Source organism: Columba livia, chromosome 22 (genome assembly GCF_036013475.1).
Source record: "Columba livia isolate bColLiv1 breed racing homer chromosome 22, bColLiv1.pat.W.v2, whole genome shotgun sequence".
NCBI classification, from domain to species: Eukaryota; Metazoa; Chordata; class Aves; order Columbiformes; family Columbidae; genus Columba; species Columba livia.
This window is the reverse complement of record NC_088623.1, coordinates 6,052,583-6,063,427: the sequence shown is the minus strand read 5'-3', so window position 1 is coordinate 6,063,427 and position 10,845 is coordinate 6,052,583. Positions and strand designations below refer to the sequence as shown.

General features: G+C 61.4%; 2 protein-coding genes across 15 annotated transcripts in view; both read right to left on the bottom strand.

The window, feature by feature from the left end:
• Positions 1–573: 573 nt before the first annotated feature.
• GOLT1A (golgi transport 1A) lies at positions 574–2,822 on the bottom strand. Of its 2 annotated transcripts, none has more exons than XM_005510334.3 (5): positions 2,069–2,822; positions 1,419–1,510; positions 1,132–1,310; positions 945–1,008; positions 574–753 (listed from the first exon to the last, which is right to left on the bottom strand). In XM_005510334.3, the coding sequence occupies exons 1-5, from the start codon at positions 2,379–2,381 to the stop codon at positions 715–717; spliced, it is 687 nt and encodes a 228-aa protein (XP_005510391.2). In that variant the 5' UTR covers positions 2,382–2,822; the 3' UTR covers positions 574–714. The 2 variants fall into 2 exon arrangements, with proteins under 2 accessions (XP_005510391.2, XP_064895038.1); XM_065038966.1 differs by having other exon boundaries at positions 1,132–1,244.
• A 458-nt stretch (positions 2,823–3,280) lies between these two features.
• PLEKHA6 (pleckstrin homology domain containing A6) overlaps positions 3,281–10,845 on the bottom strand; it is a 38,235-nt gene continuing 30,670 nt past the window's right edge. For 9 of the 13 annotated variants that reach the window (XM_065038951.1, XM_065038956.1, XM_065038953.1 and 6 more), the window contains 15 exons: positions 10,418–10,486; positions 9,969–10,049; positions 9,628–9,777; positions 9,397–9,492; positions 9,002–9,113; positions 8,705–8,844; positions 7,922–8,071; positions 7,248–7,374; positions 7,030–7,139; positions 6,673–6,855; positions 6,375–6,539; positions 6,037–6,170; positions 5,770–5,912; positions 5,081–5,204; positions 3,281–4,569 (listed from right to left, as the gene is read on the bottom strand). In XM_065038951.1, coding sequence (XP_064895023.1) covers positions 5,089–5,204; positions 5,770–5,912; positions 6,037–6,170; positions 6,375–6,539; positions 6,673–6,855; positions 7,030–7,139; positions 7,248–7,374; positions 7,922–8,071; positions 8,705–8,844; positions 9,002–9,113; positions 9,397–9,492; positions 9,628–9,777; positions 9,969–10,049; positions 10,418–10,486 — 1,776 coding nt within the window. In that variant the 3' untranslated portion in view covers positions 3,281–4,569; positions 5,081–5,088. The remainder of the gene's footprint in view (positions 4,570–5,080; positions 5,205–5,769; positions 5,913–6,036; positions 6,171–6,374; positions 6,540–6,672; positions 6,856–7,029; positions 7,140–7,247; positions 7,375–7,921; positions 8,072–8,704; positions 8,845–9,001; positions 9,114–9,396; positions 9,493–9,627; positions 9,778–9,968; positions 10,050–10,417; positions 10,487–10,845) is intronic. The other 4 variants (XM_065038958.1, XM_065038964.1, XM_065038952.1 and 1 more) reach the window with 3 other exon arrangements.

The following is a 10,845-nucleotide window of genomic DNA, read 5'->3' as shown; positions in this document are numbered from 1 at the left end:
AGCCCCCTCTCCTATCCCAGAATCTCTCAATTAATTAATAACCCCAGATATGTCATTTGCTTTTTCATGGTCGCTGAGTTTGAAGGGGGTAATTTACTCTTCTCTGATCAGGTCATGAAATGTTAATGCGGTTTAATGGGTGTTTTCCTAACCCTCCCCTGCCCTCTCCTGTGACTGCCCGGGCTCTGCTCTCCACAGCCCCGTGGGACGCGTGGGAAGGCAGCGCCACGGCCACCGCCGTGACCAGGGCCTGCGGGCAGGGCAGCCGGGGCCACGGCCATGGGAAGGTCCCTGTGCCACCTCCAGACACAGCCACAGGAAAGTCCCTGTGCCACCTCCAGCCATGGCCACTATGCCTCTTGGTGACACCAGGAGATGCCAGAGCTGGAGCAAGCCCTGAGCCCCGGGAAAGGAATGCAGGCTGAGCTGAGTCTCAGACACACGTTTTAATTAAATCTTTCAACAGGGGGAGACAAAAAGAATAAAATAACGTTAATAATTCCAGAAGCCTGTCTGGCACCGCGTTCGGTCCCTGGAGCCTCACTCAGGAGCTGCTCACAGGACGGCCAGCGAGGCACCGTCCCCATGGTGGGGGTGGCTCTGGCCAGCCCCGAGTGTCCCGTGGCCGAGAGAGGTGACAGCTCACCACAGAACAGCCGGACCCAGGGCTCGCTCGTGATGTCCCATCTCCAGCCACATGGCCCGTCCCACAGGTCACACCATGGAGCTGCTGTCTCCCACCTTCTGCAAGAGCTGCAACAGGCACAGATCCTGATTAGCAGGAAAATCCTGCAGAGCATCCCTGGGGGGTGTGGGGAGACCACGGTGACCTTCTCTGTCTGGTCCCAACCACGGTGACCAGGATCGGTGTCGACCAGGATCGGTGTCACCCAGGGACTGCAAACCTGCAGGGTCACATCAGCCCTGCCCAGCACCCTGCTCACCTTGCTCAGCACCGGGATGTTTACCAGTGCACCCAAAAACCCAAAAGCCACCGGGAAAAAACTCCTGTATCGAAACAAAAGCCTCTGTTAAGCTCCGTGCCAGGATTTTGCTGTGGGGGGGCAGCAGGGGCTCTGCCCGGTCCCACTCTCCCACCCATGCTGGGATGGCCAGGGCTGTGGGACCGACCTGAAGAGGATGATGAAGCCGTAACCCTCCAGCAGCATCCCCAGGAGCGGCCACCGCATGAGGACGATGAGGACCCCCCCGAGGAAGAAGCTGGTGCCCTTCAGCTTTGGCCGCTGGAAGAAGAAGGTGAAGGTCCTCCTGAAGCCGATGATGAAGACCAAGCCAGAGAGGAAGAGGATCTGGGAGGATGAAGGGAGTGGGTCTGAGGAGTCCTGCCCAGACGGACCTTTTGCTCCATCATGGGCATCAGCATGGGCTGCAGGGAGCCCCAGCTCCCCCGTACTCACGTTCCCGAAGGCCAGGAGCACTGTGTCGAAGTACAAGAGCGTCCCAAAAAAGATGAAGAAGAGGCCGAAGCCGACCAGTCCCACTCCGATCCCTGTGGAGGATGGGAGAGCTGAGGTGGAGGCTCAGGCACACAGTTCAGGTCATGGTCACATTGCCCGTTTCCTCCCAGAAACGTGCTTTAGATTCATCTCTAAAGCTTAGAAGCAACTTCCCACCTGCTCCAAGCTTTGCGGGGGCTGTCGGTACCCTAGAAACCCCTCTGGGCTTCCAGATTAAGAATCAACCACAAAGAAATAATACATGGGAAGACCATCTCCAGCATTTTCCTGAGCGGCAGCATGCTGGTTGGAGCAGGCAGTGGTGGGGGAGGCTGGAGATGCCCCCCGGAGCAGCCAAGCACCCTCCGAGCTGCTGTTCCCAGTGCAGACGGTGAAGACAAACCTGCCTCTGCAGGATCCCAGTGAACACAGCCCTGCCCCGTCCCCGCGTCCCCCCACCCCACGATGGGGTTCCCCACCGCACCCTCTCCCTGTTAACCCCAGCCAGCAGCTCCCAGCCCTGACTCGGTGCTGCGGAGCATCCCCAGGGTGCGCAGCAGTCGCATGGGGACAGGCGTTGTCACCGGGCCACCCCCCACCCCCTCGCTTACGCTGGAAGTCGCTCAGAGACACCATCTTGCGGGGCTGGGCGAGGGTGGCCACGCTTCCAGGTGCCACCCGGCAGTGACCCTTGGAAAGCCCTTTAGTCCCCACGTCATCCCGCAAATCATTAACAGCCCGGCAGCGCCCGCCCCATGGCGGCAGCACCTCTGCCGGGGGACACGGTGGCCCAGGGTGACACACAGGGGCTGGTGGCCACGGGTCCCACCTGGGCAAGGATGGACAGGGGGATGCAGGTGGCTGCGGGTCCCTTGAGAACACGCACAGGGACCAGCTCCACACTCCCAAAGCAGCAGCTTTCATCCCTCAGCTTTACACCAACTCGGCAAGTACAAATGTGGGTTTTATTCCTCTATGAGCAGCTACAGCAAAAATAAACCCCACTGGGAAAACAAACCCCCCAAACAACAGGGAGGGGGAGGAGAAGGTGCCACCAGCTCTGGCTCGAGCGCCCGGCAAGGCGAGACCCTTTCCTGCTGGTTGAGATGCTGTAGCCACCGATCCACCATCAAATGTTAAAATCATTACCTGAGGTCACCTCTACACAAAAGACACCGACACCTCGTTGTTTCTTAGATACTTTTATTTCTCTACCACTAGCAAAAAAACCCAGAAAACATGTGCCCCCTTCCCACCCTCCCCAGTGCATAAATAGATTTTCCTCCCAATGCAAATCCTTCCTCGGTTACAAGTCACTGGTATATGAAGTGTTATGAAAAATAATAACCAAAATAAAATTAAGGTTGTTGTTTTTCTTTTCAAAAAAAACCAAACCCAAACTAAGGAGCAGCGGGTTCCACAGTGGGGCGCACGGGGGTCCCGGCGCACCGGGCTGAGCTCAGACCTGGGGCAGGAGCACCCGGATGCTCCCGTCCCCTCGGGTCCCCAGAAATGGGAGAAACTGCTGCCTCTGGGTCCGCAGTCCCTGGCCGCTCCGCCGCTGTGCTCGGGGACAGGGAAATAAATGCATCATCTCTTAAAACGTACAGTCTCTTTATATTTTATTTTTAAATAAATTTGCTTTTAATAAAAGCAGAAAATATATATATATTTAAATAGGTTTTTTCTTTTTTTTTTTTTCTTTTTTTTTTTTTTTTTACTGATAAATTGGCAAAGAATCTGCTTTTGTAACTCACCGGCAGGGCTGGTGCCAACAACCCTGTGGAGAGAGAGCTTAGCACAAAACAGTACCTCCCAGAAAAGAAGAGAAAAACAAATATAGATATATATTATAAATGTATAATTTCCATAAAACATATATTAAGGCATGTAATAGCAAAATAAAGGGCCAGCTTTATGAGCTAAGAGGGCTGCGGGAGGCTCGGGAGCGGAGCGGGACTCCGGGATCCTACAGTATTGCTACGGTGGGCGACGGGGATTTGGGGGTGTGGGGGGTGCAGGGCTGGGTCCTGGGGTGTCAGGATCAGGCCAGGTCAGAAACAGCTGCAGGACGGACAGACGGACGGTCTCCAGCTCCTCACCCCGTCCCAGCACCATGGGATCCCACTCTTCAGACAGAACCCGCTTTTTTTCCCCCCTCCAGAAAGTTAAAGAAAAGGGTAAACTCGCTACAGGAAAACCAAACAAGCCAAGGAGTCTGGAGTGCAATGACGACGTCTCGGGCTGAGGCGCGGTGCCAGATTTTCAGGGGACAGAGGTGACAGCAGGATGGGGGGGCAGCCGGGGTGATGCTCCCCACACCACAGACGAGCCCCATTGCTGCCACCTGGCCCCGAGCCCCCTCCCCTCCTTGTCACCGTCCCCTCCCACCCGCAGAGGGGTCCCTGCCGATCCCGCGGCTTCACTATCCCACCTCACCCCCACTGCCCCTCCGCTCCCCTGCAACGTCCCCCTCCCTGCCCAGACCTCCTGCTCCGTGCCTGCGGTGCCCCGGGCACTGTGTCCCCCTAGTCCCATCTCCATCCATCCTGTCCCTGACACGGCTCCTTCCTCCTCCTGCTGAGCCACAAGCCGATGAGCAACGGGATGGGCTCTGCCAGTGACCCCCCCCAGCCCGACAGATACTAAAAGCATCCCAGTCCAGCAGAAGGACCATCCCTCGTGGGAACTGGCAGGTCTACCCAGAAGAGCCATTTCACAGACCTTTGGGAGACCAACACATCAGCACAGGGAGCCCGGGGTGTCCTACGCTCCCCCAGGGCTGCCCTGGCACAGACACAGCCACTGCAGATGGCCCTGCCTGCTGTCCACGCCAGCCTGATGCCCAGGACACCGCCAATATGTCCCCACGCCGTCTGGTAGCCCGGGGGCTCCTTGGGGACCACGCTCCAGCGGACAACGTCCTGGCACACACACAGCGCCGTTGGTGCTGCGTCCCCCTGGGCAGCTCTGCCGGGTGGTCTCGCCGCCGGTGGGAGGGAAGAGGGTCCGGGAGAACCGAAAATGATGGCGAGAGGTTCAGGTGTCACGTCAGGGCACTAAAACGTGGCCCCGTGGAACTTGTTGGTGCTGGCAGCAGCCAGGGCTTGAGCTGGAAGGAGAGGAGAGTGGAGATGAGCTACGTGTGGGGTGGCCGGTGGTGGGGCAGCCCCTGTGCCCACCCCACAGACCCTTCTCCTGCCCTGCTTGGAGGAAATCATACCACAGATCCGGTTCTATGCACCCAGCTCCCTGCGGGGACCTCCAACCACACAGGAGGACGCCGCATCTTCCACTTTGCAGCCACCAACATGGACATGCCAGGGCAGGTATCCCCCAGAGCTTCACCCCGAGACTCCCCACCTTTGCTTCCTGCATGGCCCCCCTGCCTGGGGCGGCTGAGCCCCCCTGCCCACGCCAGGTCCCAGCTGAGCCTGGAGGGGCTTTGCCTTGCAGGACACCAGCACTTAGTCCATGAGAGGAGATGGGGCTGACGTGGCTGGAGAGACATTAGCTGGAGCAAGCAGCGATGGATAACGCCAGGCACAGAAGAGGCACCCCCCCATCCAGCCCCCCCCGGATGGAGAGAGGGTGGGATGAAGTAGGAGAGAAGAGGTTCTTACTTCATGGCTCAGACACGCATAAAATGGCTGTTGTCGGCGCCCCGGGATGGTTCAGACGAGAGGGGGTTGGTCGGTGGAGTCGGGGAGGCTGGGGAGGTGGGAGGGCTTGGGGTAGCGCATTGAGCTGGAAACGAGATATGGGAGAAGCTGCTGGAGCGGCGAGGGGATGGAGGAGACCCAGCCAGAGGTTAGCGGAGGGGAGGAGAGGGAGAGGAAGGACGGGAGGAAGCAAGCGCGGTCAGGACAAACAGCCACAGGGTGCCTGGCCCTGGCACGCACACGTGAGTCCCCGCAGGGCTCCTCATGGACAGGGCACGGCACGTCACCGTGCTCAATTGGGCAGCACCACCATCCTTGCTCAGCTGTGGCATGTCACCATGCTCGCTGCGGCTCGGCGTGTCACCGCACACTGCATGGCCAGGCGCTGCCGTCCTGCAGCCAATGCTCCTCACAAGGCTCCAGATTCCCTAAACACCATCGAGTCCACCCACTCCCCCACCCCTGTCCCTGCGCCATGTCCTGAGAACCTCATCTCCGTCTGTCCAACCCTCCAGGGATGGTGACTCCACCACTGCCCTGGGTAGCCTGTTCCAATGCCCAACAGCCCTTTGGGGAAGAAATTGTCCCCAGGATCCAACCTCAGTGTCCTCTGGTGCAACTCTGACCCCCTGCACCGCCCTGCTCCTTACCCGAGAGCATGCGGCCCCGGCGCGAGGCCTCGGCAGCCAGCGCACACGAGATCTCGATCCTCTTCTCCTGCTCCTGCAGCTGGCTCTCGGGGTCCTGGGGGGCGTCCACCTCCCCCTCGCTCAGAGGGATGACGTTCTGCAGGCTGCAACAGAGTGCCCGGCATCAGCACCCACTCCCGGTTTCAACGGGACACATGTGGCTGGGGAAGGGGTGCAGGCGGGTGCCCCCCAGGATGGCTGGGGCGGGCAGGGGTACAGCAGCCTCACCTGGATTTGGCAATGAGGGTCTTGATCCTTTCCACCTTCTTCTGCTTCTCCTTCATCTCCTCGGGGCTGAGCGGCGTATCGGGCTCCAGCTCGACGTACCGCTCAGGGATGAGGACTTTGTCCGGCGTGGAGAGCTGGGTGCAGAGGAGAGGGCTGAGCTGAGCCAGCGCTGTGGACCCGTCCCCAGCCCAGCACCCACCTGTCCCGCTCTCCCCCAGCACCGGCCTGGGCAGGGCAGCCCCTGGCCGGGCACTCTGAGCTGGATCAACCCCCCGGTGCAGGGTGCAGAGGGAGGGATGCCCCAGGCTGCCACCTCCCCCGGGACACCCCGTCCTCACCTCCTTGTTGATGTCCACGTCATAGTGCTGCGGCTCCAGCTCCATCTTGCGCAGTCGGGCGATCTCCTCTTGGGGCGTCTCGTAGACCTTGCCGGGGTCATCGGAACGCAGTGCTGCCTCCAGGTCCGAGATGTCCACCTCATGGATGCTGCGGTGCCGGCGCACCTGCGAGGGACCGGGATGGCACATTGTCCCCTTCCCCAGCCCCCAGCGTCCCCTCTGCTCCATCAGGAACCCCAGTCGCTCTGCAAAGCAACAGCTGTTTTTTCCCAGCCCCGTGGCTGGTGCAGGGACTCACCACCTTGTAGGAGGCAGGTGCCTTCGTGCCGGGGGTGTCGGGCTGCTGGCTGCTGGGGAGCTGCAGGCTGCGCCGCTTCTCCTTCATCGAGCCGCTCTGGTGCCGCTTCATGCGGTCGATCTGCTCCTCCACACTCATCTTCACCTTCGTCTCGTTGGCGAACACGGCGCTCTTCGGTCTCTCCTGGGGGGAACCCAGCCCCACGGTCACGCACCCGCATCCACCCCGTGCCACAGCCCCCTTCAATGGGGATGCTCAGCCCCCTCTTGGGGTGGGGGGAACATGCTGAAATAGCCCGGGGGTCCCAAGGAGGCTGCAGGCTGTAATACAGCCCCCGGTCTGCTGCCCCAGCCCTACCCGAGAGCCCAGCCCGTTGGCCATGCCACTGGTGCTCCTCCTCGCCACACCAGCCACCGGCATCACCTCCTCCTCCGCCGGAGACTTGGTCCTGGGGGGGACGATGCCCACTGCGGAGCAAACCCAAACACCAGGCTGAGTCCCCGGGGACCAGGGGCAGGGGTCCAGCGAGGCACAGGGAGCTCGCGGGAGGGGACCCACCGCCCCTGGTGCCGTACCCTTGTTGAGAGCCGCTTGCTTGTCCACCTCCTGCTCCTGCCGGCCCTGCGGGAGCCCCTCTGCTGGGGGTCCAGGGGGGGCCGCTCGCTGTGCCTCTTTCTTGCTCTGCTCAAAGCTCAGCTTGGGCTGCAAGGGAAAGCAGGTCCCTGGTGAGATCCTGTCCTGGCTGGGGACAGACCCGCTGCCCTCCGCAGCCATGGGGTGACACGCAGCCTGCAGACACAGTCCCTTCCACAGCCAAGGAATTACCAGGGATCCCCAAATCCAGACAGGAGTTTTGGGGGTTCATCCCCATTGGCAGAGCTTGCCAGGGGGAGCAGTGCCACAGAAGGACAGTGAGAGAGGTGAGGGCAGAGGAAAGCAGAGGGGCTGACGTGGGGCTGCAGCAGCTTTGGGGGCACCCAGTGGGTGCTGTATGTGGGTGCAGGGGACCTGGTGGGGACAGGATGGCCACAGTGAGGCTGCCAGGGGGACACTGCCCATTCATTCCTCCCCTTGGCGAGGGCAGTTACCAGCCGCATGCTGCTGTCCCCTGGCCAAGTGCCACCTCCATGCTGTCCCTGTCCCCTCTGCCACCGCAGCCCCAGCGCCTGCCTCGGCCCAGCCCCTGCCAGCCGATGTCTTGGTGAGGAAGAGGATGGGAGCCCTGGCTGCTCCAGAGAGGTGTCGGTACCTGTCCCCTCTTGGCCTCGCCGCTGTGCTGCCAGGAAGGGGAGGTGGGGTACGGCCAGGGGCGGCTGTCACTGGGAAGCGGAGGGATGGTCGGAGGAGACTCCAGGGGGACGTAGGACTTGGGGAGGGGAGGTCGAGGCGGACCCGGTTCCTGGGGTGGAGAGGAGCGTGAGGCGAGAGAGCAGAGACACTGAGAGCCGGGAAGGAAGAGACAGAAAAAGATCGAGACAACACACAGTGGAAGCGTCGAGCCAAGGGGAGGAGAAGGGAGAGCAGCCAGCTGCCGCTCCCAGGGCCCCGCAGGCTTCGTGTCCCCACACAGAGGGGACAGTGCTTCATGCTGCCTTCACTGCTGCATGTCCCCAAGGCCAGGCAGGGCTCGGGGGCTGCCCGAGCAAGGGGCTCCCAGCCCCCAGGAGACATTGGCACCGCCTCCGTGCAGCCAGGCGGGGTTGGGGAGCCCCCAGATTCCACCCAAAATTTCACATGGATGAAGCTCGGGGTCCAGCAGCGCTGGTGTCACTACGGGCAGTGAGACGGGAGGGTGGTGGCAGCAGGAGCTGGAGCTGAGCAACACTCAGCCTTCAGGGCTGCAAAGCCCATAGATCCAGATGTCACGGAGGGTCACCACAGCCCATGCAGGTGGCCAAAACGGTGTCCCCAGGCAGAGCCACGAGGAAAGCCAGCTGTGCTCTGTGCCCGGCGTCACTGAGAGCGAGGGCTCAGGCCAGGCTGGGGACACAATGGTGGCAAAGGGCTCCCTGCGGACACCCCGATCACTCACCTCGCTGGGTCCTGGCTTGGTGGGCGAGCCCTGGGAGCCAGAGACGAGGGAGAAGGGGCTGAGGGGGCTGGTGAGGCTGGCTGAGCTCAGGGGGCTGGCGGGGCTGTTGGAGCTGTACGTCCCCGAGGGGCCGATGGCCACTGCAGAGAGAAGCAGAAATAAGCGTGTGCACCACGGCCTCCATCTTCCCAAGTGGGTGTTGCCATCTGCCTCGTGACAGCAGAGGCGCCGGGGACACCCCATGCCGCGGCACACTGGGGTTTGTGCCGTGCCAGGGCAGGGACGGGCCCTGCTCACCGCGGTGCTTGGCCGTGTCCGTGCCGCGGGACGGGTTGTTCTTCCGCAGGCCCTCCATCACGTCCTGGATCCGCCAGATCTCCTTCTGGATCTGCCGGTTGAGCATTTCGTTCTGGAGGGGAGAGAAGAGGCAGCAGTCAGAGCACCCCAGAGCACTCCCACTGCTCCCCTGCACCCCAGTTCTGCTGCACCCCAGGACCCGTGGGCGTTCAGCCGAGGCAGACACAGCCCGGGGGGTCAGAACCATCACACCCACCACTCGTCTCCTGCCAGGAGCCATTGTTCTGCACCCCGAGGCACCTGCCGTGGGCTGGGGGGGTTTACAGAGACCCAGCAGCATGGGGAGCACCCTGGGGATGGTGGGGGGACCCCAGGGATGGCAGGGTCCTGCTCACCTGGATGTCCAGGTTCAGCTGCTCCCACAGGTCGTCGTGCAGGGCGGACACCTCGCTCTCCAGGCTCTCGTACTCGGCGGTGCTGTTCGCCAGGGCCTGGGGGGGAAGATGAGGGGATTGGGGGGGGTCTTTGGCAGGTTTTTATTTTTTACAGGAAGGAGAAAAGGGACCATGGAGGTGGGGGACAGTCCTGGCGGCTGCTCGGGGTTGACGGAACAGGGACCCCATTACCGTGCTGGCCTGTGATAGCTCCACACGGATGTTGATGAGCTGGTTCTGGAGCGACTCCTTCTTGTGCAGCAGCTTCTCTGGGTAGGCGGGTTGGCTCCCAAACATCTCCAGCTCCTGGTGCGTCCCCATCAGGGCACTCTCCAGGCTCTCCTGCAAGGAACAAGAGGGGGACGCAGCCGTGAGAGCCTGGACGTCTCCCCCAGCTCAGATATGTTCCTGCTGAGCTGTCCCCAAGCCAGCAGAATGTGTCACTTCCCCACCACAAAGGTGCTGCCTGGTCACAACCACCACATGCAGCCAGGTTTGTACCCAGCTGGCTGCTTGAGCTGCCCACCACGTACCTTCTCTGCTCGGAGCTGCTGCACCAGCCTCTCCTGCTCCCGCAGCACCTTGTTCTGCTCACACAGCTTCCCCAGCAGCTTCTGTCCCCGGGGGGAAAGAGAAAGGGAGGGGAGGATGAGAGCCTTGCGATGGGGTTCACCCGCGCAAATGGCTCCGTGCTCAGCCAGGGCCAAGTTCCCTGGCAGAGACAAGATGCAGCCAGGACATGGCTCATGGATTTGGGACAATATATGGTCCTGGGGAAGGTTTCCAGCCCACTGCTCTCATTGCAAGGACTCAACCCCCAGCCAGGGTGACACAGGACGTGGGGCAAGAGCAGGCAGCTAAGCTCAGCGGAGGATTTAGTCCCCGGGCAACACCAAGTCCCATCTCTCTGTGGGGACAGCAGACCTGCTGCGGGGGACAGGGACAACAGCACAGGACATGCAGGACAGGCGTTTGCTCTTACATCGGTGTCTTGCTCGCTGATCTTGTAGGTGTGCAGTGTCTCCCGGTAGGTCTCTGGGAAGGGCGTCACCTGCAAGCAGAGCGTGGGGTGAACCCAGCTCTGGGCTCCTGAGAGCGGGGAGAGGCAAGAGCCGAGCTCCGGGTGCCCCCACGGCCGGCCAGACGCCGGTATCGCCGGGAGGCAGCGGGTGCTGCAGGGATGTCGGTTCTGGAGCTCTCGCCTTGCTCGGTGTCTGGGATGAAGGCACAACCTCCCTCCCCACCCCCAGCGCCCATCGCTGGGTGAGCCACGGGGATTATCCGGACACAACCTCCCGCAGGATGCCAAGAGCTGAGTTAAAGAGATGCTCGTGAATCATTAACTGCCTGGTGTGTAACTGCCACCGTGTCACAGGCAGGGAAACAAAGGCAGAAAGATTAAGCTGTAAT